Below are 27,149 nucleotides of genomic sequence, written 5' to 3'. Positions count from 1 at the left end.
AGCCAAAAAGGAAGATAACTGAAATGTTAGGGCCCAGATTGCAGCCTAACCCTATCTGTCTCTGTGTTGGTTTTGGTAGATTGTAGGCCTGCTTCCATACTGGTCACCATCCGTGGGTTCATACGTATTAAAAAGACACATCTAAACCACTTCCGCATCTATCTGCATGGTAAAGGCCACAAACTATATCTAAACTCCCACTGTTTAAGTTATCAAGACAAACACGACACATAAACATCCTCAAAATCGACAGTGACATGCTGTATTAAAACCCTAGCTAGGGAAAGAAATTCCAAGAAACTAGCCACACACACTTAACATGCACACACACACACACACACACACACACACACACACACACACACATACATTCAGGGTGTTTAAGTCCCTTATGTACGTATAATACACTACATGTATATGTACTTCACGGACAAAATTACACAGTAAAATAACAATGTTGGTCAAGAAAGAAAATTGTCCCTGTAATTTAACTCACTGATGGGAATGATACATGGGAGTTAGAGGGTTGGAGTTAGAGTCTGAATAGAACTTGAATAGAAATAAAATGATCAAACCAGGAACTTTAACATTAAATGTATGTAACACTGAGGCAGAATTAAAATGCGGTAGTTTAAATTCAGTATTTACAAGAAACAAGTTGAGCTTGATTACAATATAATTAGAATTGGCAGATGCCACAGATCATTTGGACAGATTAGAAATGTGACTTTAGGGGATGGAAACTGGGTAACATCGGTCACATTCTTGTTGAGAATAGCACAAATAGTTAGTTAGTGGTTGCAAGGGAAAGCCTGTTTTTTTCCTCTATGAAATTACACTCCTTTTTAGGCACATTAATGTAGTGTGTGTAGTATTTTTCTTTCCACAGAACGTCTCTTTCTATGGCTCTAACAAAAACTTTCTGTCATCTGATAGATCTGTTTCATAGCCAAGTGCTAGAATCGTGTGTTTGTAAATAGATATGTCTGCTTCTGGGCTTTTAGATGGTAGAAGCCAACCAACATCAAAATCCTGCTTCCTTTGTCAATAGGATTTCAAAGCTGGCTAACAAGTTATAAGGTGACATTTTACTTATCCCAATGGGGTATACTTTGTGCTTATGCGTGTGTGTGTGTGCCTGTTTACCACACTTCCAGGTGTTTCAACTAGGACTAGAAACATGACACTAGCATACGCTGTGATGGTAATCAAGTGAACCAGCTCTTGCACTCTGAGTCCAGACAGATGTGACCGAGTGATAACTAACTGGTAGAGTTTTGCAATAAACATCTAAAAACTGAGGCGCAAACTTGCTCTGCTTGGGACTGTGAGCAGCACTTTATCGGAGGTGCTGAAGTTAACGTGTGCACGCACATTTAAAGAGGTTACTTCCCCAAACAAAGACACAAAAGAGGAGGGGAGACTAAATCATGCCTGCATGTGTTGACTCAGCAGGGCTGAGAGAGCCTAACCGCATTATATTCTGTTAGAATTTTTATATTTTGAATTGTCACCTGAATTCTGCCTTTCCCTTTACATAAATAAAAACATTTCTACCATAAACTGATGCTGTAAAATTCACAAGAATGCATGAAATTAATGATCAAATATTTCATATAATTCACCATGGAAGATTTCTTAAAAATAGTGTTAAAATCTTGTTTCTTCACAATCTTATGAAACCAAAATCGTGTCTCGTCTCATGAGTTGAGTGTCACATCACACCCCTAGTTTCAATAAATCTGGTGAGCGAGACCACATTCGAAGCCAGAATCTCTGACTGGCAGACGGTCCATCTCCCTCTCCAGCCAACTAGCCAGTCGACCAAAACCATTATCACCATATCATCATAAATAATTCAGCGCTCTTCTGTGGGGTCCTGTTGCAACAGACTGCTGACTGAAAGATTTGATCGAAATCATGAGGTTTTTTTCCTCAGTGTGATGTGAGTGCATTACCATATATCTCAAAATGTTGAAGCTTTTTGAGATATAATGATTTTAAAGAGAAATTAACTGTATGCACAACTTATATGTTTGTACAAAACTACATTTTAAACAACGGACTCTTTCTTTCTTTCTTTCTGTCTTTCCCAAATCCGGCGAGCATTTGTTCTATCAAAGGGTCTAATTTAGGCTTTTCCAACGACATATGGGCCTGTGTTTATGTGGCCCTCCAGCACATGGAAAATTACATGTCATGGTAAAATGTCTAACAGGCTGCATGTTATAGAAAGGAAGCTATGAGAGGACTTTGAAGTCCAATCATCCTGCAATGGCAGTGTTTATGTAAGTTCAAGATGAAGACAGATAAAAAGGGAAAGTAATGTACTATATGTGTGTGTGTATGAATGCACGTGTCTGACGGTGTCTGAGAGAAAAGAGAGTAGGTACTATATTTTACGTGAAGGGTGTTTATGGACCCTATTTTAATTGTTTATTGACAAGATTAATGAGCTCTGGTAATCCAGGTAGAATACTGTGTTTAGCTGACCAGTCTGTTATGTGTAGAGGTGTGTGTGATTAAGATGAGTAATTGTAACTGTATCAGTATCTGTTGTCCACAGCTGCTTTATTCTAAATGTAAAAAGCTTCTCCTTCAGTTCATTAAATCCTTGCAGCCATCTGAAGGCAGCAGGACAGATATGTTGATAAATCTGCAGCATCCGAATTTAGAAGTGCTGCACCAGAGCAGGTTACACACAATGTCAACTGTGTTCACCTCAATTAAATGACATGCAAATGACACCAGGCTGCAACATATTAATTTATAGATTAATGCAGACTGTTTTACAGACGTTTGCTTAATCCATTTCATTCAAATGTTCTACTGGTTGTGTGGACCACTTTGGTTGAGTGTCTAATTAAAACTGTTCAGTAACATTTTAAGAATTATTGCCGTTTTTCTGCCCCACTGGTTTCTTTAGTATTTAGCCATGAAAATAGGAGTGAATCACCAACTCCGGAAGCTTGGTATTGGAAACCTGCAGTTCCAGGAGGGAGACAGGAGTAATATGAGGTAAAAGTAGAGGGTAAACCTGCCTTTCGTCAAACCAAACAGAACTCCATCTGATCTATCTCTAGCTCTAATGATCTTAACCACCAAGACATACATGCTAGCACATGCATTTGTAATTACGTTTTTTATTTTAGATAGGAAATTGAAAGCTTTTTGGCCTCTCCTGACAATTAAACACCTCTGTTTCGAACTGAACCTGAAGCCTGGCCCAACGACTTAAGTTGGTAACTGAAACCAGATGACAAGGAGTGTAAAGCCTGATGCAATATACGTAAATTCCCTTAGAGGGGCACACTAAACTAGATTTTAGTTCTGTGAGAGTAATCAGAAAGAAAGTTAGCATCAGTGATGTCATCTACAGAAAAAACCAATTCATGAGGTTAAATAGTAAAAAAGGACTAATCCAACACATACAAAAATATCCTTTGTATGATCAACCAAACAGCTAAACCAGCAGACTGTCATCCCACATTTCATCATGATCAGCATGATTAGAGACTACACCCTAGCATGAGGCATGGAGAAGCCGTTCTCACATCTCGTAAGGGTGGGGACACCAAGGGCGCAGCTGGATACTGACTGAATCTGTGCATCACCAAAACTGGAAAATTGAAATCGAAGGGAAAAGACCACAGCACTTGAAGTTGGCAAGATTATGTCTTTGGATTTAGTTACCAAATGCCAATGTAAACCACCATGGCTTATAGTATTACATTCTGTGTGTGAGTATGTGTGTGTGTGTGTGCACGCACATGTGCATGGTGTTTGGGCAGCTGATGGCCCTGGCACAGAACTCATGTAATCACAGCTGGAGATACTGCAATCAACACATTTGCAGCTTCACAAGGTAACATACAGAGACAGACAAACACACAAGCCCATACATTATCTGATCAGTCAGGGCAGACGGGTGCGGCGTCTAAGATAAGCAAAACTCGGGAAAAGTCTCCCTGTCTTCGCTGGAATTCCATGATGCATGATAACACATTCAAACATCCAAATTGCAGACTCAAAACAACCACATTAACAAGTGGAGTTTTCCAGAATTTCCAGGCTAAGTTGTGTGAAAGCCTTTGCTCTCTCTCACCTTGACCCATAAAGGCTCCATGCAGGGCATCCTTCGCAGTACCGAAGCCCAGTTCTCTGCACACCACGCTGGCTGCAGTTCTTTCCCACATGTGGTCCACGATGGTCCCCCATTTTCCGTCTCGAAGCACCTCCACGCGACCCTCACCCAGCCTAGGGCCAGCCTTCAGACGCACAGGCTGTGCAAAGCAGCAAAGTGAATATGACTTAGCTTACGGTTATGCGCAGCAAACACACTGTATGAGCGCCTAACTTTATTAATCTTACCACAACTGGATGGGGGGCCTGGGGTCTTCCTGAGGAGATGCGAGCAAACTGAGGTCCTGGTACACATTTGACCACTGCATGTCTCCCGTTCTTACAAGGAACAGGACTACGGGGGATTGATAGCTGAGCAAGGCACTCTGACAGGGTGTTCTCTGTGCCCAGACAGTGAACTTTTTCCACCCAGAATCCCTTCTTCTTTGACATGATGCTCAATCTAGAAAGAAGAGAAGGTTTTGGTAATATATTCAGAAAAGCAAAAAAGCATCCTTAGTTATTGTTTATAGTGTTATAGTGTGTATAGTGTGGTCAGATTTGATTGACTAACACATACATAATCTACTAACATAATCAAACAACCCCACAATGTTCATCAGATTTTAATCCAACAGCTGCTATTCTGTGATTGGTGCATGGAAATATGTGACATCACTGTTTTCCAACTGAGCTCAGAAAAAAAAGGACTAAAACTAAAATACAGAAATCTCTCATGTCAAATAACCAAATGTTCTCAAACTTTTGTTAAGGTTATGCACTCATGTTGATTGAGAAAATAGCTTTTCAGGGCCTTTAAATTAATTTCAACTCGTTAAGTCTGCTAGTATCTCACAGTTACAGTTACAGAGTTATAAAATGAGTGAAGTCAAATATGGCAACATGAGGAATAGTTTTATTTTTATTACCTTGTTGAAGGATCTGCAACCTTGGTATCCCATATTTTCCTGTAAAAGAACCAAAGAGCAGAGATGGATGCCATTTCTATCAGTTCTATATATTTGTTGAGGTCACCAACACCCACATACACACATACACACACACACCACCCTGTTAAGTTGGCCTGGGTGACCAATTTCTCATGCAAAGAGGTAGTGAGTTGTATGTAACCTGGCCACACAGGATGGATTTCTGCCACAGCGAGTAGCAGCACAAGCACATTCGTACACAAACTGTCTTATTGCTAGAAAAGGAGTTTTACTGAGGTACTTGGTGATGGCTTAAAATAGTTACAGCTCAGATGATTTTTATTGAAAAAATGAATCACGCAGCTCCAAATAGAACTTATGTATATAAAACTAGAATGAGCCGTGCGTGCGGCTTTGTGGTGAGTGTAAAGTTAGATATACTGATGGCGATGACTGGCATAGTTTAAGGAAGAATACACTGTTCTTGTTTCAGCAACTTAACTTGCAATCTCTGTTGGTTGCTTTATAGGTTCAGTAGCATATATTTTCATCTGGAATGTGGGATGCTTGCTATTTACTGTGTTAATGTTTAGAGTAAGTGGCCAGTGTATTGTATGTTTCTGAGCTATAAAGGCAACAGTACTTCTTTCCAGTACTTTGAATACCAGAGTTTTGCATTCCTTGTTGCAATATAACTGAGATTTGTACATAACAACAGGATGTAAGAACTACAAAAGAAAAAAAGAGAAGAAGATATTTTGAACTATAACGGTAACCTCTAAAGCCACACACAGTCCAAACAATCATGACATTCAACATCAATGATGTACTACATTTCTGGGAAAACAGGGTTTGACCAAGCACGATATACAAACAAAACTCTGGCTGCGCTGCACGTCCGAGAAATGCCAGAACCAAATAAAGATTTATGCAGCAAGAAGGCTGGCTGCCTCGGGAGAGTGGTGGAGAGGAAAGCCTTCTGTTCTCTTGGCAGACACGCAGAGCAGACATGCCACACAGACCATGCCAGGACATCCTCAAACCACTGCAAACTGCATGCACCATCACTGACATTCACATAAATTACACCAAAACACTCACACACGCTACAGCCTGATAAATAATTTAAAGTTCTTCTGTATACTACGCTCCAGTGTTGCTGGCGTTTTGACCCCTTCACACTTTTTCCCTTCTTCATGCACCTTGGAAGCAGGTGAAGCAATGCCAGAAATCCCTATCGGCATTTATCTATATAACTTTTATCCAAATGTTTTTTGCCTCTCATTCACCTTATTCACACTCTCACCCCCCGATGACAGCCCAGATGCAAGGTGAACTGACCATCAGGAGCAATTTGGGGCTCAAACTCAGTCGCTTGCATTTAAACATGTGAACAGGAGGAGCCGGGAATCAAACCTGCCTGCGAACAGTAGGCGACCAACTCTACATGCGCCCTCATCATCCATCAAATGTCCAGGGTATGTAGCCAGTACTTTTTATTGGGCTATAAAATGTGAACACTTACAACTGGCATTCCTCAAAATGAGCTGCTGAGTTGTAGTTTCCATCAAATCAGCAGAGCACACAAAAACACATATTTTCTCTTTGGAGCTATGTGTGTATAAATTTTAAATTTGTGTCTACCTACACAAAAAACATCATTAAAATATACTCCAATGCAGATTTCAGTGGTGTTGCCCTTTAAATAAACAAACATATCTAAGGATGTTTGTATGAAAGAACAGGAAAGTCAATATTTGAATTTCTGACATGAACTCTACACATCCCCGTAAAGGTAAAGCAAAAATCCCTAAAAACAAACTGAGGATGTTGGAATCAATAGAATAATTGTCACTGACATGATGTTCTGTAGATGGTTTATGGAGTCATTGACTGCGGACTGAACACTTTCCAAAACAGTTTGTTTCCTGATGCTTTAAGTAGTCAATGGGCCAATAAGGAAAATAAGTATACTTTTATTTCAGCAATCATTTAGCAAACAGAGCATGCATGTGCTGTTTTTGAATAATACTATTCAAATGGACTAAGTATTTTCTCAGGCCCATTTCAAGCACAAATGCAGCTCAGAGGACCTCAATGAAGTGTTTAAATCAAGAAGATCTTTGCATGAAATTTCAATAGCTTATTAGCTTTGCATGCTTGTAACCTTTCAAAGCTATATCAAACATTCGACTAGACAAGGCATCATTTTAAATCACGTGCGTAGCTCTAAATAAAGCCTATGTCATGTCACGAGAACTGCTGTAAATTGCAACTGACAACACTGTATAGAATTTAAAACTCTTTACAGTGTCTTGTATTGCACTTGTAAAATGTCTTAAATGTGTCTACCATGTGGCCCTGTAGTAACTTGATAGACAGCGAGGAGCATGCACAAACACACATATTTTCCCATGAGGCAAACATGTCTGTGACTTGTTTGTGACCTCACCACAGACCAATCAGCTAACCATTTTCCCTCTTCAGAAACCAACAGGACTACTGCACAGGGTATAAATAATACCTTCAGGTCTTTCATTTGACTCAATTACAGCACCATTTATTAATTCTGAACTTCACTCAAGGAAAATAAAATGCATAAATGTCACTTTTCTAATATATAAAATCAAATATTTAACAATTAGTTGTAAAGAGTATATGTAAGTCTTTATAAATGCATGTAAATGTAGGTAGGTAGTATGAGCAGAATTTGAGAGCATTGCTATACTAGCTTTGTGCTGATGTAGTGAAGCCTCAGTATTACTCTGTTTTCCACCTCCATAGCATTTATCAACCTTGCTTAGCTAAACAGTGTATCCAGCACTTGTTGTGGAGCCAAGAGAACAGAGGCTAATGATAGGGAGTTCTACCCGCCTGTTAAAAGACAAGCATTGCACCACTGTTTGGGTTTCATCACCCTCACACTGCTGACTGGCTTTATTTCTAAAAACACAATCAATTCATCTTTTTTATTTTATTTAAAAATGCATTGAAATTTGTCTTAAAAATCAATAATACAAAAATCACAGTTTTAGGCTTTCATTATTTTTAATCACATCAGCTTTTCATTTGCATTTTTCCCCATTTGTACCACCAGAGGCATATTCTGAGCTGTTCTTGCCATGAGGAGACCTTTTTTACTGTAAACTGCAATGAATAGTCTCTCCTTGCAGCAGAAAACACATCTTTTGGGTGCATAGGAACATTTTATCAGAGTATTAACCTTAGTTTTAGTGTAAGCATTTAGTTTAAGTTGCTCCTTTAAAAAAATCTTGCTATTTAATGCTGTGAAAATTGGCAAAACTAAAAACCCTCACCCCTTTTACCCTATAAGGGTATAGCCTATATTACCATTAAAATATTTTTTGCAGTACACATCAAGAAGTTATCTCTTCTTGCACCTAACGCTCAGCTAAAGAAAAATTAAAAAGAAGGTGAAGGTGAAACATTATTTCATGTACAGAGCATATTGAAGTCCATAAGAAATATTTTAGGATAATTTAATCTATGAAAATGATCTTGCATGTCAAATATTGCTAAATATTTCCATCGAGACCAGAGTGAGATGATAAATCACTATGCTTTGTCTCAGTTTTGAAAGCTGGCTTCCACAGTCAGTTCTGCAGCACAAAATAGCCACCAGTATGCATACAGAAATTAAAAGGCAAAATAAATTAGAGAGAAGGTCAATGAGGAAGATCACACAGACATCAGACAGGAAAACTAGACTTGGTCACACAAAATGTCACCCAAAGCCTGAAAATGATACCCTCATCATAAGAAAATTTCAGATGAAACATAATTAAACATAAAATGCCGGTTAAGTCCCTAAATCACTACGGTGACAGAGGAAGACAGACAGCTGCTGACACAGCATGGCGCACTGCAAACTGCAGCTGTAATTGGACATATTTCACACGAGCAAGCGGAAATCTGGCTCGTCTGTCTTGTTCTTTCTCTCCATCTCCTCGTTCTCGTGTTACTCTCTTCCTCCTCCTTCGCTAACTCTGTCTTACTCTCTCTCTCTCTCACACACACACTCTATAATTGGGGGTGTTTTTTCACTCTCAGCAGAAACCCCGAAGAGCCTTGGTCCTGACCAACATGTAATTACAGCATCTTCAGAGTCTCATCCAAGAGACACAGAGAGCCCAGAGACATGGCATGGTCAGGGATTTCTAAGAATGGACTGAGAGACTTGGAGCAAGTGGAGACTCGGGGGGGTGTGTCACTGGCTAAATTTGGTCAAACCATGCAATACAATCCTAAACTTTTCTGGCAACCATGAAAGTGGAAGATGTTACATGAAAACTAAGCATCATATTGTCTCAAACCCAGTTTGTCTGTTGCTCTGCTCATATTTTGTAATTATAATTACAGTGGCAATTTCAGAGCAATCCTTACAATTACCCCTAAGTCAAGGCTGAAACAGCATCACCTGTATTTCAAGTATTCTTCTGTAACTGCCAGTTGTATATAGACATCCCAATACAATAACATAGACAGGGTTTCATCCTGATTTTAGAAACCAAATACTGTAAATAACTTGACTATATCACTGGCAGCCAAGATGCTGAGGCATGTGCACACCTTGAACACGTTTGAAGTCAAAAACACATGTTGAGTGAGAACAAATACACATCTGTGTAGATAGAACAGGTACAGATTTGGAAACAAACACATCATAGTGGTTCAGACTGGTATAGCACCGGATGCTAAAATACCAGGTCATACCCAGGACAGGCAGACCAAGATTTACATTTAGAAGCAGATATGTTGGAAAAACAGTATTATCCACTTTGTTGTGGCTTAGGTAAAACACTAAAAGAGCCGACGGAGGGCTATTGTTTAAGTTTCTTTTCCTTGACCTTTGATGGAGATTCAAAAACAACATCCTGAAACAGCCAGTGAGCAGATTCCCTGCAGGCTTCACTCCAAGCCCTTCAAGCTACGGCAGCTCTGTCCTCCTCTATCATATCTCTCTTCATGGTGAGCAGCCAAGTCTCTAATGTGGCAACCTTACAAATCTACCCATCTGATTCCTCACTCAACTATTATTTGTACTTCTCATCTCCCATTCTTTGCATTAAGTGGCTAATCTCTACTGCAATAGAAAGTCAAAGAGAGGCATGAAAAGCATCACACCTGCAATGCGGGGGAAGCAGTGCTCTAATAAATGATCCTGTACAGATCGTGTACAGAGTCAGGCCGAGCTGTTCAATGACAGCTCATTGTGAGGACCTTTTATTACTGATGATATGATGCCTGATGATTCCCTCCTCCAACAATAGAATCCAGTTATAGCGTCACTGTGTTCCCAATAACACAGAGTTCAGCGGAGATAGCTTAATTCAAGGGCAATGCAGAAATACTTTCAGTGAGTGTGTGTGCTCCAATTGGGGAAGTTTGTGAAGTCAATAAAAAGTCATAAAAGTCTATAAAACAAATAAGTTATCCCCTAAACAGTTACAGCCTTTCAGTAGCAAGAGAAATCTAGCACCTACAGTAGAGAGCAGATGTTGCGGTTTGTCGCCAGTTGAGTCAGAATAACCCGGGCCAAGAGAGGGAAGGAATAGCTAAACTGTGAATCACCTACTGCCGGCAGCTCTCCAGGAGCCAGATCCAACTGGGTCCCCCTTCCACTGAGGACAGCTCCTGACACTGTTTAATCTTATAATAGCAATGGAGTAATTCTCTGCTAATGTGTGGTCCTCCTATGGTTTAACAGCAGAACCTTCCCAAAAACCAATGTCAATGTTTTTTTGTTTATTTTTGTCAGCCGGAAGAGAGGGAGTGTAGATTTGTGTTAAAAGGAAAAAGGAGCCACCTAATTAAAATGCATTTAAGCACATATCTCTTTGGATCAGTGTTTGCATGAGAGTATGTGCGTTTACAGGCTAGGGCTCTAAATTCATAATTTTTAAAAAGGAACAGTTTGACATTTTGGAAAATATGTAAATTCACTTTCCTGTGAAGAGTTAGATAAGAAGATTGATACCATTCTCATTTCCAGGAGCTGGTTAGCTTAGCGTAAGGCTGGAAAGATAACATTTATTGAAACACTGATGAATATGTGAAGTTTGGCTTATTTGATTAAATACATATTAAACACATTTCTATGTTACCTTAAGTAACATACTGAAAGAAGCACTATTTTGGTATTGGTACCAAGACTGAAGTATTGTATTGGCAACAGTATAAAAAAACCCTCAAATGATACCCAGCGCTAGTATACACATCACATACACATACTAGCAGCATGTCACACTCGCTGTTGGAGTGGGATGTAAAAGTGAAGATGAGATCCATGGCTGACTCAGGCTGCTCTGCCAATAAGACGAGTCGCTTCAGACCTCATCCCGCTCTCCAATAGCTCTACCTCTGTCTCACAAATTGTATCGATGGGAGAGTTAAAGCACAATCAGCAATGATATTACACCTCAGCATGGGAATCTAAAAGTTAAAGTGGGGCTGTTTGTCTGAGAGCTGCAAACTGAAGATAGCATCAGAGAGAGACAAGGAGAGAGAGGTAATGAGGTGAGCAGAGGTGATTTGCCTAGAGAGGGGTGTAGAGAAAGGGCAGCAGAGAGGGGACAGGAATCCCTTTATCATCATCCTGAGGCTACGGAAGGAGGTGAGTTAAAGGGGACACGGGGAAGAAGTGGCTGGGGGAGGAAGATAAGCCCAACAAAAGCCTTTACTCAAAGTGGCTCTAAACAGGATGCCACTGTTTTTTTTGTTTTCTTCAGGATGTGTTTTTATTCACTTAACAATGGGATGAATGGCATAGCATGTTGCCCCACCGAGCTACAGTCAACAGCCCAGTGTAATCTAATAACTTGAGTTCATAAAGGTGAATTGTGTTGTTCTAAGTACAGCTAGCAGGAAAGACTCATACTCACTTGTATGTCCGGACGTTGTGCTTTGTAGCCTCTGGAAAGCCAAGCATCCCACACACAACCCTGCTACTGTTGAGACTCCAACCCAGGTCACAAACCTGCCTCCATCTCCCAGCATGCTTCACTTCCACCACACCCTCCGTGATCAGGCTTTTCCTCTTGGTAGCCATGAGGATGGGACGAAGACGGACCTCCTCGATTTGCACCTTACTTTGACCCTTGGGGAAGATGCACATCACATATACTGTTAAATGTCTAGAAAAATTATATAATATCTGATAGAAATCTATCAGAAGTTAACTTCTGTACCTGATAGTGCCTTTGTAACCTGGGGATCTCATATTGATGTCCGTTTCCATGATAGCCATATCCCGGATGCCTGCGGCTGGCCACAAGGCCCTGCCACTGAGGTGCGGGGCTGCCATTGGGCCTGGCGGCGGTGGTGTGGCCTCTACTTGCTGTCTGATCCAGCCTGCGCTCAGCGGTGCACACCACCCCCAAGTCTTCAGAGTGTTTACAGTCATTTACACCCCAACCGTTGTGTTTGCAGTCCTTCAAGGACTTCTCTGAGCCGTCACAGCGTACATTATCCATCCATATTGGGCCTTGTGAAAAGATAAACAATTCTTCATTACTTCATTCATTGTGATTTTCATTGATTGTTCAATAGACAGACTGGGTAATGCATCTACACAAGGCCCCAGAATCTGTTCCTAAACACCTAACACTTGACTTTTACTAGCACGTTGATTTAGGGTTGCACCTTAGCAGCGTGTTTAGCTGTAGACACAGTATTTTACAAGGCATAGTGCTGTTGATCCTGCTCCATGAATCCACTCAACCTTCTCTTTAATTTGGATTTAAAAGCAGCAGTAAAGAATGTACATAAACCACAGCAAGTGTTGCACAATTCTGGCAAGCAAATGCTGTCATTATTCTGAAACAAATGCCCGTTTTTGGCCCATATATTTGCTCTGCCAGCCTTCCAGGCGACCTTAATGAGATGTAGACTCCAATCCCACAACAAGTTATCTTTGTCACTTTATGATATTAGTTATTTTGGATGTCGTAATTGGTGGACTTTTCATGAAGCCAAGCACTTAGCATGGAAGTTTCAGGAGGAGACACGTTGGGATAAACTGGTCAATTAGGCCTATGGCTCCCTCCCATTGTGTCTTATTAAATCTAACATATGTCTATGTTAATCTAATGGGCCCTTCAAAGCAGATATTTTGACTTGTCAAAGCAGGATAACCTCATGTGTAATTTGCACAATTAAGAATGGCTCTGTTTGTGATGAAGTGTCAGTAAAGCCTTCTCAGTGAGCTATAACATGCAGGGCCCTGCAGCCCATATTAGGATTATCAATTACACTTGTGGTTTTCAATATGTCAAGGCCCATCACATCTTGTCTTATCACTCACATTCAGTAAATTTGGCTCAAGAGAATGATGACATTTGAATTTCTACTTTTCACTAAAAGTGGCTTAATTGTAATGTGGTAAAGGAAGTGCCCTCACCCTCTCCTTCTCCATACTTTGCGCTGTGCGCCCACGTTATACCACCCTGGAAGCCCAACTCTCGGCACACCACGTTGGCCATTTTGATGTCCACTTCATCGTCGCAGACTGTCCCCCAGGTGTTGTTGTGAAGCACCTCCACGCGCCCTTCGTGCGGTTCTCGCCCAAAGTTGCCCGCCAAACGCACCTTCGCGGCTGGTGCGCGAGCCGCCCTGCGCTGAGAGGACGTGGTCCGTCGAGGTTCAGCACGAGCGGGACAGGAGAGGGACAGCAGCAGCGTGAGGAGGAAGCTCAAGCAGAGGGTGCGGGTCATTGTAACTGAGAGGAGGGGGTCTGCAGGTGAAGGTTGAAACGCTGCGTGATTCACTTTGTTTTGTTAATTTAGACAGTTGGATTCATTTGTGTTAAATTGACCAGTGTAGTCATTTAACAGGCTTGTCAATTAAGCAGTCAGTTTAAAGCTATATATATGTAGCTATAGACTAATTTCCCTGTAATGAGCAATATCTGTCATCACTTTCAGATACTTCCTGAGCCCTAAACTATGGTGCATTAAGACTGAGTAATTCCCTTCAACACAAGTCAAACAGCCAGCCAGTGAGAGGCTAATAACGGAACAACGGTGACATCCTCTGGACAAGTACAACCACCGGTATGCTCTTTACTGGCACTAACAAATGAATAGTGTGCTGAGACAGTTAACATCGCAGTCGTGGCTTATCTGTTCACAGTCAGACACACAACTTGACTTGTTTTATAGTCCCACATTTGATTTTAGCCACTGCTGCAGCATCAAGCATCAGCCGAAACTTTTCATTCATGTCAAACATAGGCATATAATTAGGGATACATCAGCACATGTTTGTATTGCAATTCACGTGAATTAACATTCCCCAAGGCTAACTAACCAGACAGAAACACAAGGCAGGTTTTAACTGGAGGTTAACAAGTGACATAGCCAAAAAAGAATGCAGTAGTGGAGACACTGAAACACTAAATCACTGTAGGCCCCTGGACACCACTGAGTATAAAATACACAAAATCTGTTTGTCTACTGTGATGATAAAATTATAAAGGAGAAAACCAACAACAGTAAATAGACTTTGCAGACTGGCCTCAGTAAATCATAGTGAGTACAAATGAGCAGGAATTGTATAAAGCCTTAGAGTGTATAAAGCCATAGAGTGTCGATCTGATAGTGCTTAATTCAGTGTAAGAACAAAAGTGAAAACATTTCCTCTAAATGTTTTAACTGATTTTAAATTAATCCACTTAAAAAAGAACAAGAAAAGCATCCTAACCCATTAAAACACCTGTTACACCAGCACTCGGATGCATATATATTAAAGATAACTGAGAAATCAACGGAAAATAAAACAATATTCTTTACCAAGACCAAAATGTAAAATGAGGACAAGGTAAGGTGAAAGTTCACTCACCTGGCAGGCAGCAAATGTTTGCAGTGGTGGACGTCACTGGCTAAGGGAGAGTGAGTGAGTGAAGGAGTGTGTCTACTAAATGTTCTCCTTATTCAATCCTCCCTTCTTCCCTCCTTCTCCCTAAATCCCTGCCTCCCTCCCTCCTCCTGTGCTCTCTTTCCCTCTAGGTATCTTTCTCTCATATAGAAGTGTTAATTTAAATGCTAAAATGTAAAGCTGGTTTATTAGGTTGCAACTTAATTGTCGTAATAATGCCCCAGCGTTGTTCCTATAAAATCTCAAAGTAATGGGTTCCCTCCACTGATGGAGGATTTGTCATTGAAACTTATTCCGTCTTTCTATCTGTGCTGACATTTGTATAATTCTGGATGAATACTTTAGCATTACTTAAGCATTGCTGAATGAGCTCAGAGATGAAACATGTGGAAAAATTTCCAGACAGATAAATGTATCACACTGTGAATGTTTATGAAATTAGTCTCCGGCAACCACAGGACTCATCAGTTTCCGGACGGGATGTTTAGTACCTTAGCAGAAATGGATGTCATACATTATGAAACCCATTTTCATCAAGTGTTTTTCTCTGATAGGGCCTCTTTACACCTCTCTTCTCTGATAAGCAGGACGCTTTAAACAACTGTTTGCTCAGTGTTGCACAACTTTAGGGTAAACGTGTGTAAATGTACCAAAAGGAAGGACTCTGGTTCCAGAATAGTGTCTTAAAGAAGCTCCCTATACCACAGGGTAGATATTTCCTTGTTGAGATGGCCGCAAACCACCAACTCTAAAATAGGCCCAGCCTCACCGTAGCCATAGTGAATGTGACTGATGAGAACATATCATACCACCCTTGCACAGGAGCACGTTACTAACCTGTCAGCATGGTATAGAAAGCATAAATATTGAACTCATCAGTGTAGATTCAGATAAAAAAACAACGGAAGAGTTCTGTTTATGATTTTCTAGTCGGGGTCTCTTTAGTGCTCAGTCCTGATCCGACTTAGGTTTCCTCCTGATGTCTACTGAGGCATTTCTACATGTTTGAAACTTGTTTATTTTCTGAGTAATTTTGGGAGGATTTGGGACAGATTTAGCAACATGGAATTTTTTGGCCTCTGGTGTTGTGTTGATAAACTGTATTTCAGTTTTCAAGTAAACCTCAGTGGGCACCTTTTTAAGGCAGCAAGGTTTATTCATAGACATGAAAAATTACAATCATGACAGGGGAGGTAGGAACTGAAACATCAACCACGACCGTAAAAAACACTTATTCGTGTGCAGAGTTCCAACAGGGTGAAGAAAAAAATCATACGTTACATATGTGTGTATTTGTGTGCACACATGTAAACTTTGAAACTGTAATTGAAATGTTTGCGTGCTCCAGTGATGGTGCAACTGGGTGGCAGGATGGTGGTCCCTCCCTGACTGGTAAACCCGAACAGGAAGAGCAGACCCCCTATTAGCAGGGCCAAATCAGAGGGATCACCAAGGCCGACAGGGAGAGGAAATACAGTGTTAAAAAAAAAAAAGGAAAAGGGGGTTAAAATGTAACTACCATTTTTGTGTGTGTGACATGCTTCCATTATAACAGACTAATTAAACTAGACTAGACAGGTGTCCCTGCCTGTGTGCCAATACTTAACAGCTGTGTGTGTATGCTAGCGAGAGTGTGCTACAGGGCTCTCATTGGGCTCACAGGGCGAAGAGTATCTGAGCGAAGCAGCTCTCTGTAGCAGAACGCTCTCTCTCCCCACCTCTCTAATTACGCCGACCGAGGCGGCTCTGCCCTTACCCACAATCTGTGGAGGCATGAAATAAATACATGCTCTCCAACAATAAACAAGTGCCTTTTCAAACGACAGCACCTCCTCGTGCTCACCCCCACTGCTGTCTCTCCAGGCTTTCATAATGCTTTTACTTTCATACTGGCTATAGGAGCATGTAGGCACATACTGTATAGAGGATAGGCTGCACAGGTTGTAGGGCTGACAGTGCAGAGAGCTGCACATGGAGGTTGACCTTATGAGATCTAACATCAAAGGCCATCTTTGCCTTAACCCCAATACCTTCACACACCCACTAAAATCTGATAGTGGTTGAAAATCCTTAGCAGATACACGAATATATTAGAATGAACAATGATATTTTTAGGAACTGAACCAATTTAGTATTGCACTCAGGGGAATTAAAGAAGACCAAAGCTCCAGAGGCAAATATATCAATCTCAATTTTGTCCCTAGTATAAGTCTAGCTCCTAAAACATAGTTTTTCAGTGAGTAAACTAAACTTCATAGTAAAATCTGTGGAGTGGCAGCATCTTACACTCACACACACAGATTACACATTCATTTGCAAGTGGCATCCGGCTTTAGTTCCTGTCTATTCAAAATGTCATCTGTGGCAAAATGGTTGCTTTTCCCACACATTCTCAGTACTGTTAGACATGTCTCCATCTCCCACTGGTCTAGGTGGTTACAGATTCCCTAATGCATCTTTCGTGCTGGCCACACAAGTGTCTCCTATTAGTGATGACAGGGTTACCATATTCACTCCCACACTAGTCTGGTCTGCTTTGATTTACCTCTTCAGGGGTTTGAACATCAGGAATGACTTAGAGCAACATCTTAGTTCCTGAAGATCAAAAGAGATGTCTATGCATATGCTGGTTCTGTTGGTGACATTTCAGCGCAAACCTTTCACGTACAACTCTGCCGCCTTGTGGCAGGCAGGAAAACCACACACACACACACACACACACACACACGTGTGACAACTAGCAGAAAAACTGCACACTTCAAACATTTTTCCAAACTTCATGTCATAACTCATGTGGAGAGTCAGAAATAGGTAGTAAAGGTGGTTCAAATATATTTATTAAATAGAAAAGACTTTTTTGCAGTGCTGTAACGAGAATACAAAATATCTGAAAGATTAACAGGATTGCAGCGCTGTGGATATCAATGTGTACATTTCCTGAAATAGTTTGAAACAAGGTAAAACTAATAAAAGCATACCAAATCGATACAATTAAAGTCAGGCAATTATTTTGTTCAATTCTGAAATATTCACAAGAATACATGAAAATATTCTAAGGCAACATCCAATGCACTTCATTAGTCTGCAAAATGAAATGCACTGTGCAACCATAGTAAACAGCACCAGTCAAATAGTTTGTTAAGTGCAAGGTTAAGGTTTTGTGTCAGATTCCCTTTTCACAAGTTTTAGCCACAAGACTGAAAGTATTTTGAGAAAAGTAGAAGTGAAACATGACCGTGTTTGCACCAAATTGTTCTTAATAATGCTTGTCTCTTAAGGCCAGAAATAAACAGAAGAGGAGGCTCACAGAAAATACATTTCTGTAACCTACCGTAAAGTGAAAAGACCAGTAAATTAAAAGCTGTATTCGGTTCCTAAGGTATGTTGTAAAAAATAGAAATAAAACACATAGGTATAAATAGGAAAATAAATACTCTCATTATGCTGTGCATAGTTTAGTGAACGTAGTGTGGACTTAAACCAGGTGTTGTAGCGGTAATTGTTATCTAGTGAATGATATAAATACATGTCGATAGATTTCAATGCACTGTCTAGTGTTGAAACTCATGAAAGAATAAGGCTGCTGTCTGTGCTGAATCTTCAGATAAAGCATTCTTTGGTTTACTGAAATACTGAAATGGAGACCCCCCCCGGTCAAAAACACTGCTTTTCAAGGTTCAAAAGTTCAGTAAGTGGATTATGTTAGACACGTGGCCATGAATGTGTGTGTGCACAACTGAGCATGAATGTTTGTAAGGCAGTATCCTGTAGTATAAACTTGTTTGTCAATGACATCAACATGTCTGTCATGAACATCAACAACATCTGCCAGAGGTGGTAGGTGTGTGTATGTCTGTCTGGCTGCCGAGTCAGCATGGCTCTTTTGCATAGACATAAAGCACTGCAGTGCTATGCAGATGTACCAAGAAAGCATATTCTAATGCTCAGATAAAAACTTAGGAAGGCTATTCACATTTGCAGATCAATGCCACATCTAAAACTGAAGAACTTCACACCTGACATTTCATGCAATCCAATACAACAAACTGTGGCCTCTCTGGCACAGTCTAACAAAAAACTGAACACTACAGCATTTATAAAGGTAGTATTTATGCAACTGGACTGCACGATACTGTCAGGCATTTCCATGACTACTTCTAACCCCTATGTATAGTTATGATGGAAATGAGTCCCCCATAACTTGTCATGACTGTCAGCTAATAGGTAAAGATAATAAATCCATGCATTAACACGTCATTTTGCACTCCCTCAAGTCTATGTACCCACCAATGATCATCTTAACTAAAGTTACATAGCACAGTGTTATGTCACCTCTCTGGGCCTCTGTAGCTTATTGGCTAAAAGAAAAACCTCATCTACACAGGGGAGGGATTAAAATGTCAAGTACATATGTTGGGAAGTCTTTGGTCTGGTGGACAATGTGCTGATATTTGTGCAGGAACAACAAATGGCAGACGGCATGAACCGCAGATTCGTGAGCAGTTGTGGGCCAAGGATAAACCTAAACTATTCACAAACTGCAAGTTAAAGTATTCTCAAGTCACTGTAATTAAAATGGGGAGAAGCACTGCTTTGTGTTGGAATTTCTAAAGAAGGAAGATATCCAGGATCATCACCAAAGATGATGATGGTCAGAAAAATCCAGAGTCCTTTCATTACTGCTGTACACAACAGAGTCATTATTTTGTATTTTCAATAGTGGACCAAGGCAGTTTCAGTTCTTCGTTATGTTGTTGGCCTGTGAGGTTTGGTTGTATCCCTTAAAGCGGGATTAGGTCACCATGTGCCATGAAGGGCTGCGATTATAAAGGTTTTCATTCAAAACAAAGACAACACCAATATTGTTCAATATTGTCTTTGGTTGAAATGAAAACCTTGATGCTCCCAGTCCTTTGTGGCACATGTGTGCCTCTCCCTGCCTTAAAGCCTGAGTGCTGGCTTTGATCCACTCTGCAATACTAAGTATTCTCAGCCCAGAGAACCTGGTCCAGTATGCGCCAGCTCCTTTGGCTCAGTCTGGCATCCCAGTTTCCTGCACACTACTGGGGCAGAAAGAAAGCAGAGTTCAAGGCTGCCAAGGCTTCCTGTCCTTGCCTTTCTGATCAGGAATGTGTTTGTAGCGACATTTGTCTCCAAAATGGCAGCCAGTGGTTCTCCAAAAGTAACACTCGTCTCCATTCACTGGGCCACGTCGTCGAGGTCTGGCCAAAGAGGAAGATGACAGAGACAAAAGACACAGAGAAAGCATTTTAAGTATTAAAGCAGTTAAAACTGCAGTCCTGTTGCAGGTTTTCAGTGAAATAGAGATTTTCTGAAGTACTTAAGTGCATCTTACCCAGCAGCTGCTCCTGCCTGCTGTGTGAAAGAGAGACAGGTCTTAAGTGGAATGGGAAGGACCCTCTGAGTGCGACGGTCAGGATAGCGCACCACTAAACGTGTGTTCTCAATACAAAAACCCTGTGAGAGGAAGCATACATGCAACTAAGTCTATAACAATGTTCCTTGACAACAGACACAAGACTGAGAGAGGTGAACCAAATAAGTACTCACATTTAGTTTTTCCATGGCATGAGCTGCCATGTTTGCATTCTTAAAATTGACAAAAGCACAGAATCTCTCATGTAGCACACGGATACTCTCTATCTCTCCATACCTACAATGGAAAGTAAACAACTTCACACACACAACTCAATAATCACCTATGTAAAATAGAGGCACACACACACACACCTGTGTGCTGAAATGTCTTTACAGTTATTAAATTAGAAATAGAAACATTGTGCTTATATGGACTGATTTGTAGTCATACATTAGGTTAGTATCAAATATTTTACTGGACAAAGGTCATACATTTTAAAAAGGTCCCACAGGTGTTTCTCTGTTAGCTCAGTTGTCACATTTCCCACCCACAGAGATGGGCAAGGGCTTCTGAAGGAAAAAGAAAGAATGTGACTGAAAGCAATAAAATCACAGTTCAGATACATCATTTGTCTTCTCCAAAAGAACACTAAAGGTGTTTCAACCTGTAGAGACAAATGTGTATACTAAGGTAAACAATATCCATTTTGGCCACAAGAGAGGCTACTAACCCTTCTGACGCCTAGCTTTGATTGGAAAAACAAATGGTCACCTACCCCGGCAGCACAACTGATGGATCTTGGCTTCCAGCTGCAAGACAAAAAGAGTTTTATCAATAGAAAGAAAAAGGCTGTATGATTTTAGCACATAGTCCATTTCTGCTCTCCAGTGTTATAAAGAAAAAATGCAGACCCTTTATATAATATATGTACATGTGGTTATACCCCTGGCTGCATCAGAACAAGATGCCAGAACAGCCTGCACAGTTGAAAATTTCTCCAGCAGTAGGACACTTTGAACTTCTTCAAAACCGAGCTCCTGTGGAAATAACAGAGGAAAAATGTATAACATCCATCCATCCGGTTATTTTCATTCACAAACAAGCTTACAAGAAACTTTTTGCAACTTTGTTTGTGGGTGTATTTACCATTAACTGCAGCACTTTGCAGTTAAATAGGTCATTGACAGCCTCTTCACAGTCTTTATCCAGTTTCAGCACCTGCTCCATAGCCCTCTCTGCCTCACTGTACCGCTACAACACACAAACACCCTCAGAAATGAGTGAGTAAAACCTACTGCTATTGCAAAGGCTTAAGTGTGGAGCTATTCTTCAGCAGATAGTGCTTTGATTACATTCTCTCTCTCTCTCTGGACCACAGTAGCCTGGACCCACCTTCATGCCCATGAGAGCACTTCCCTTGCGGAAATGTCCTTTGGGCCAGTCTGGGGCCTGCTGAATGGAGCGTTCAGCATCTGCCAGGGCCTGAGGGTACTGCTCCAAGCAGTAATAGCAATAGGAACGATTCCCAAAGAACCTACAGGACATTATATCAAAAAAAATGCAAAAGGAATATGTTACATGTGTTTACAATGTATGCACTCTCTTGTAATAAACTACTCATAACCACAGATGACGTACCTGTAATCCTTTGGGTCACATTTGATGGCTTCTGTAAACATACTGACTGCTTGTGTGTACTGGCCCTCTTGCACCAACTTTATCCCCTTTTCTGTCAGACAGAAAAAATGCTTATAAATAATTCTCTGGCGAGTCAGTAGCCCAAGGGCTCAACTGACCACAGTACAAAGGAATATGTGATCAATAATTTCCTTGTAAGCTCTGCTTCTTTTTCAATGAATAACCTATAACCAAATGTATGGTTATATACTCCGCTATCCAGAAATCATCTCTTACCTGTCAGTGACGCACTTTTCTTGGTCATGTTGTCAATTCCGTTTGTCTGTAAGAAAAATATTATTTTCATCGGTTCATCAACTTCTGAACATTCTGAACAGGGAATGCTCTGATTTGATTTGCCTTTGCAAATCAGATGTGTAAAACAAATATGTTTACTGCTAACAAGAGAACAAATATGCACATATATAACAACTACAGAGACAAAATCAGCTTTTACAAGTTTCTAGCAGCTGGTTGAGTGTTTTACTTTAATGCATCTCCTTTGTTTTGTCACTGAAAAATGCCAACACACAGTAGTCTTTATAGTATTTGTTTTTAACAACTAAAGCAAGAAAAAATGCCCATGGTCTAAGCTTCATCCTACATCTGAGATAGAGTAGGTCAACACACACATACACACACACACACACATTCCAACAACTGTTGTAAAGGCTTTCGTGGTCCATAGTCTCGGACTTTGGAACTGCTGCCACAAGAAAAATAGTGGACAGTTATGACGGGAGCTCTTGCTGTACTCATCTTACATTATCTATTAGCATTCATTCACCTCTCTCCTGGCCTCATTCTCCTTGTTTTCTTTGGACTTGCGACTTGATCCTTTGGGTTTGATATGGCTAGCAGCATTAGCAAAGAAGGCACTGCTCACATCCCACTCTGGCTCCTTTGGGACACAGAAAGTCAGACATTGGTGTTCAATCATGTGCCATCCAGACCTACAAGCACGCAGGCTGTTCTATCAAACAAATACTACACCAACTGATTTACTGACCTAAACTAGAGATGTGGTCATTTATGGTGATACTGTACTGTTTACCTGGAGTGCATACTTGTGGGCACCTGGCTAAAAATGAGAGCAACAGAAGATTCACACATGCATAATACTTGAGTATGGTGCCCCAACCTCTTCAGTGGATCTGGCTTGGGTCTTCTGATGTCCTTTCATTCCTGAAGGAGCCATGAGAGGAGCGGCAACACACTTATTTGAGGCAGCCGAGTGTCCGTCCTTTTCCTTCTCTTTTTGCACTCTTTGTTTCTCCTCTTCAGCACCAACTTCTGCTTCTGACTCGCTCTCGTCCAGTTCAGACTCTGCACCTCCATCCTCATCTTCATCTTCCTAATGTGTAGGACCATATAAATGTCCAGTTATTCACAGTAAAGCAGAACATAGAGTTCATTCCTGCAAGGAATAATGTGATTGTTACCCGTTCAGCACTCTCATCTTGCTTCACCTGCTCCTGCTTCTTACGTTTTCGACGGCGCTGAAACAGATGCAGTACTTGACACATCAGAAAATGCATGACTTTACCCATCATACATGGCATATTAGACTTCCACTTGCTAAAAATGCAGCAACTAGGATGTTTTCGGGATTTCTGTGCTCACCTTCCTCTTGGCTTTGCGTCGCTCTGCCCTCTGTCTGACCTTCTCCTCCTCACTCAAATCCAGCTCTCCATTTAATGCAACCTAAACAAACACACACAGAGTTGAACATTGCACATTGTACCTTCACCACTGCAGTCTTGACAATGCCCTGTCGGTCTGACACCATTTGTTTACCTGTGACAAAGTGGCATTATCACTTGGGTCAGTTGCGGCACCACAATGCATCTGTTCCTCCTGCTGCTGGACAGGGGTACCTGTTTGGAAATACACAGCACATCAGTGCTTAAGGACCTGATTACAGCATCTTCTGCTGTCTTAACTTTTCAGCACAGCTATTCATTTTTAGACTTTCAGACAGATTTTGATATTTGAGGATTTTAAAATCTTTTTTTTTTATTTATTTATTTTTTTTTTTTATGATAGATCGGCTGATTTTCTTCTCCTTTTCAGAAACACAAACAAAGATTATCCGTAACATTTGTTATGTGTAGTTATGAGATCTCACCAAGATAACACAACATAATGCAGCTAAAATAAGTGTTTTATTGTTGTAAATAGTACTTTGAGCACAAGTACTGCTGATTCCTGTGTTTTTGGTGGACTTGTGTGTTGCCAAAAGGGGAGCTGCAGTGTGCCCTCTGGTGCCACTGCCGACTATGCAATGACCACACTCATGATGACTCAACGTGATTGAAGAATCCGTCTTCTGTGTCTGTTTCTTTTTTAATTGTCATTTATCGGTGTCTTTTTGTTATAAACACAGATACCGATTTATGTGCAATGAGCTCGAATCAGCACACCGATTTAGCAGTTGGGCTCTAGTCATTGTTTACACACATTATGTTCTGATCAGATGGTAATGTGTAGCTAGGTAAGAATCTTTCACATGCCATCAGCTATAAAGACTTAACAGAAGGAGCAAGCATCTCTTATGAAGTCACTATATATTTACACATCTGCACAACTAAAAGTATGCAGACCATGATCTTTGTATGTGTTCTAACCTGACATCCAAAAGAAACTTTGATTGTCTGGATGGCAAATAAACATGTTCCTCCTACTTATCCACATTCAAGTCTAACCATTATGACCTTTGATAAGTGAAAAAAAAATCCACATGGCATTGGGTGGAGACAGGAAAGATGGTGTAATGCTTTCTTATAATAAAAATAGCAAGTAAAGCTCATCATGAGACAACAAAGCACACGGAACAAAAAACGGCTCAGTGAGATTGCTTCAAGTTGTTTCTTTTCGGTCTTAAGAGGAGATTTTTACCCAGCATGCAAACACACAGCTGCCTTGGGAACTGCTGTTTGAGAACATGCAATCTTTTCGCAGAAACTTGGTTGAATAATGACAAGCACGGCCCTGTGCTTGTTGGGAGGTGGGGGGCATAGATCAAATCAAACCAAAACCTTACAGCTGATTTAGGCCTAATGGCAGCAGACAAATAACAAGACAAAAGCAAGCAAAACACTGGAGTATGCAGGAATATGTGGTGTCAGATTTCCATTTGTTCAGCAAAGATTTCCAGAGGAGTGACAAATTCATACTTGGTGTGTGACTCATGTTGTGACTCGTGAGGCATTTATGTGAGTGACTGCAACTCTCCTAGTGCTTAATACAGTTTCCCATCTGTAGGTGCAAGCTCTGTGTCTTGCATGCTACATTTCTTGTGGGGAAAAAAGAAGACAAGCAGCCACTGGACTTCCTCATTCTCTCTGTCGGTTATAGGGTACTGGTCATGATACTAAATATATGATTAGACAAAACAACTACAGTCACTATCTAATCCTGTTGCCTAAACTATCCGGCCATGTTTACATCTATCAAACTGAGTCTCATTGGCTTTATTAAAAAGTTCACCATTCTACCACTCCAAGGAGCTGGTGTCTCCAATCATACACAGAAAAAGTGGAAGGAATTTCAGCTGGCCGTGTCTGGCTCACTACTCAAATGTCAAGGAACAACGACAGCTCCATCCAATTAGCTGAATCAGGCTTTTTGTTAGAACTTAACTATAATGGAATGCCCTCCTAACAAATAAATCATCCCAGATCCGTGGACAAAAACAACAGACCAGTCTCTGTTTCTTCCCTTCAAGGAGACTGCCTAAATTAGTGTTGAGCTGAAAGGTGAGCTCCTTCCACAGGAATGCAAACTAACTGTATCATCGTGGACTGGAGCTTTAACCAGGAAATCAGCGTCACAGCTCTTTTTCTTTACTGTTCTTCAACACAGCATTACAGAGGAAGTGAAAGAGAGCATGACTATCATTAAAACAATCACAACTCAATCAGGTGTCAGTGGTTTCAAGTGATTGTGAAAACTGACACAGGTTAATACGGCATTTTAAATAGTAACATGCTTAGTGATTCATCAGTCTTTCACAACACAGTGCATGGCTGCAAGGTACAACTCGTGTGTATGGAGTTGAGTCTTTCCAAAGTTAACATTGGCATGGACACTTTGTGACAGCTCAGCTTCACTGCAAAAAAACACACAAAAGAAGACAAATATTCCAGTTTTCTCTCCGATGCGAGTTAACCTGGACCCATTAATGTGTGATATGACATTTAAAGAAGCACTATATTTGGAGACATGTCATAGATTATATATAGCCCATCATATCATCATTAATACAAGTTCCTATCAAGGGTGTTGATAAAGGTCTTCTGGAAAGTGCATCCGCCTCTGAAGTGGTTTTAACAGCAAAGTCTGTAAACTAACCTGCTCTACAAGAAAACTAAAGACACATGTAGAAGAAAGAAGAGGAACAAAGTGTGGGCACATGACATATTTAAAGCAACATACCATTTGTGCCTCATATAACTTTAAATGTATTACTAAGCAAGTTCTAGCCTACAGGGCTTTTCCCACCTATCTGAGGCATTGTTTTCATTCCAACATGCACAAGGGAATGGACCTCTAATCTGCATTCGTTTGAGTGTTTTATGCACATCCCATGCTAAATAACGACACTTAGTCTTGCAAGCTCTGTTTTTACTGGCTTTATGAAAAGTCTGTGAAAGTGTTTGTTAGTTACGTTATTATAACTTCTTGGCACCGACTACGCAAACTTGGAAGTGGTGCAAGCAAGGGTGGAACTGGCAAGAGAGGAACTTTCATTGTTTGACCAATAATCCAGTATGAATCTCAGAACAAAGACAACTACGAAACACCACCTGAAATATCGTTTAATAAACCACGTGTTAGAGATTATGAACATTATCGATTCATCGTTTCCATGTCAGACGCGTTCCTTTAACCACTTACGGGATCATTTAAACTTGCGGTCGAGTTTAGAAAGTTTTGAAAACTGGGACGTTTCTTACCGCTCCCGAGTCCCAACAGCCTGCATATGTCTCTGGTGAATTTCATGAGCGCAACCATCCAGCATTATCGTCTCAAATATCCCACAAAAAGTATTTAAAGAAAAGTTTAGGTCAGTGTGAACACGTTTGTAACATTGGGACAATCGATACCGAATCTGCGGGAATCTTTTGGTGGTTTAGTCCACTTCC

The 27,149-nt window shown here is 40.7% G+C and overlaps 2 protein-coding genes and 1 long non-coding RNA gene across 6 annotated transcripts in view; 1 reads left to right on the top strand and 2 right to left on the bottom strand.

Moving 5' to 3' along the window:
• The window catches only part of loxl4 (lysyl oxidase-like 4), a 23,114-nt gene extending 9,314 nt beyond the window's left edge, over positions 1-13,800 (bottom strand). Inside the window, exons 1-6 of the mRNA XM_046070566.1 lie at positions 13,471-13,800; positions 12,260-12,555; positions 11,954-12,168; positions 5,052-5,090; positions 4,372-4,585; positions 4,106-4,283 (exon numbers count right to left, since the gene is read on the bottom strand). Of these exons, the coding sequence (XP_045926522.1) occupies positions 4,106-4,283; positions 4,372-4,585; positions 5,052-5,090; positions 11,954-12,168; positions 12,260-12,555; positions 13,471-13,783 (1,255 nt within the window). The 5' untranslated portion in view covers positions 13,784-13,800. The remainder of the gene's footprint in view (positions 1-4,105; positions 4,284-4,371; positions 4,586-5,051; positions 5,091-11,953; positions 12,169-12,259; positions 12,556-13,470) is intronic.
• LOC123984012 lies at positions 13,535-21,933 on the top strand. Its single transcript, XR_006828349.1, has 3 exons — positions 13,535-13,809; positions 13,994-14,122; positions 21,704-21,933. It is a non-coding gene; the product is annotated as an uncharacterized LOC123984012 (long non-coding RNA).
• zgc:123010 (uncharacterized protein LOC641500 homolog) lies at positions 17,765-27,149 on the bottom strand. Of its 4 annotated transcripts, none has more exons than XM_046070567.1 (16): positions 26,961-27,149; positions 23,800-23,879; positions 23,626-23,706; positions 23,445-23,501; positions 23,144-23,356; positions 22,790-22,903; positions 22,240-22,285; positions 21,964-22,054; positions 21,718-21,859; positions 21,472-21,576; positions 21,257-21,362; positions 21,101-21,134; positions 20,817-20,894; positions 20,517-20,619; positions 20,302-20,423; positions 17,765-20,167 (listed from the first exon to the last, which is right to left on the bottom strand). In XM_046070567.1, exons 1-16 carry the CDS (start codon positions 27,016-27,018, stop codon positions 20,032-20,034), a joined length of 1,566 nt encoding a protein of 521 aa, XP_045926523.1. In that variant the 5' UTR covers positions 27,019-27,149; the 3' UTR covers positions 17,765-20,031. The 4 variants fall into 4 exon arrangements, with proteins under 4 accessions (XP_045926523.1, XP_045926524.1, XP_045926526.1 ...); XM_046070568.1 differs by having other exon boundaries at positions 20,817-20,891; XM_046070570.1 differs by having other exon boundaries at positions 21,269-21,362.

Source organism: Micropterus dolomieu, linkage group LG15 (genome assembly GCF_021292245.1).
Source record: "Micropterus dolomieu isolate WLL.071019.BEF.003 ecotype Adirondacks linkage group LG15, ASM2129224v1, whole genome shotgun sequence".
NCBI classification, from domain to species: domain Eukaryota; kingdom Metazoa; phylum Chordata; class Actinopteri; order Centrarchiformes; family Centrarchidae; genus Micropterus; species Micropterus dolomieu.
Note: the sequence above shows the minus strand (reverse complement) of the source record. Positions and strands in the feature narration are given on the sequence as shown.

What these genes read in the sequence shown, in the direction of transcription:
- zgc:123010 (XM_046070567.1), bottom strand. Translation starts at nt 27,018, where the DNA reads ATGGTTGCGCTCATGAAATTCACCAGAGACATATGCAGGCTGTTGGGA. An exon ending in AAGCCAGATCCACTGAAGAG is followed by an intron (nt 22,904 to 23,143) that starts GTTGGGGCACCA and finishes TGTGTCCCAAAG; the next exon opens with GAGCCAGAGTGGGATGTGAG. An exon ending in ATGCCATGGAAAAACTAAAT is followed by an intron (nt 20,424 to 20,516) that starts GTGAGTACTTAT and finishes TTCCTCTCACAG; the next exon opens with GGTTTTTGTATTGAGAACAC.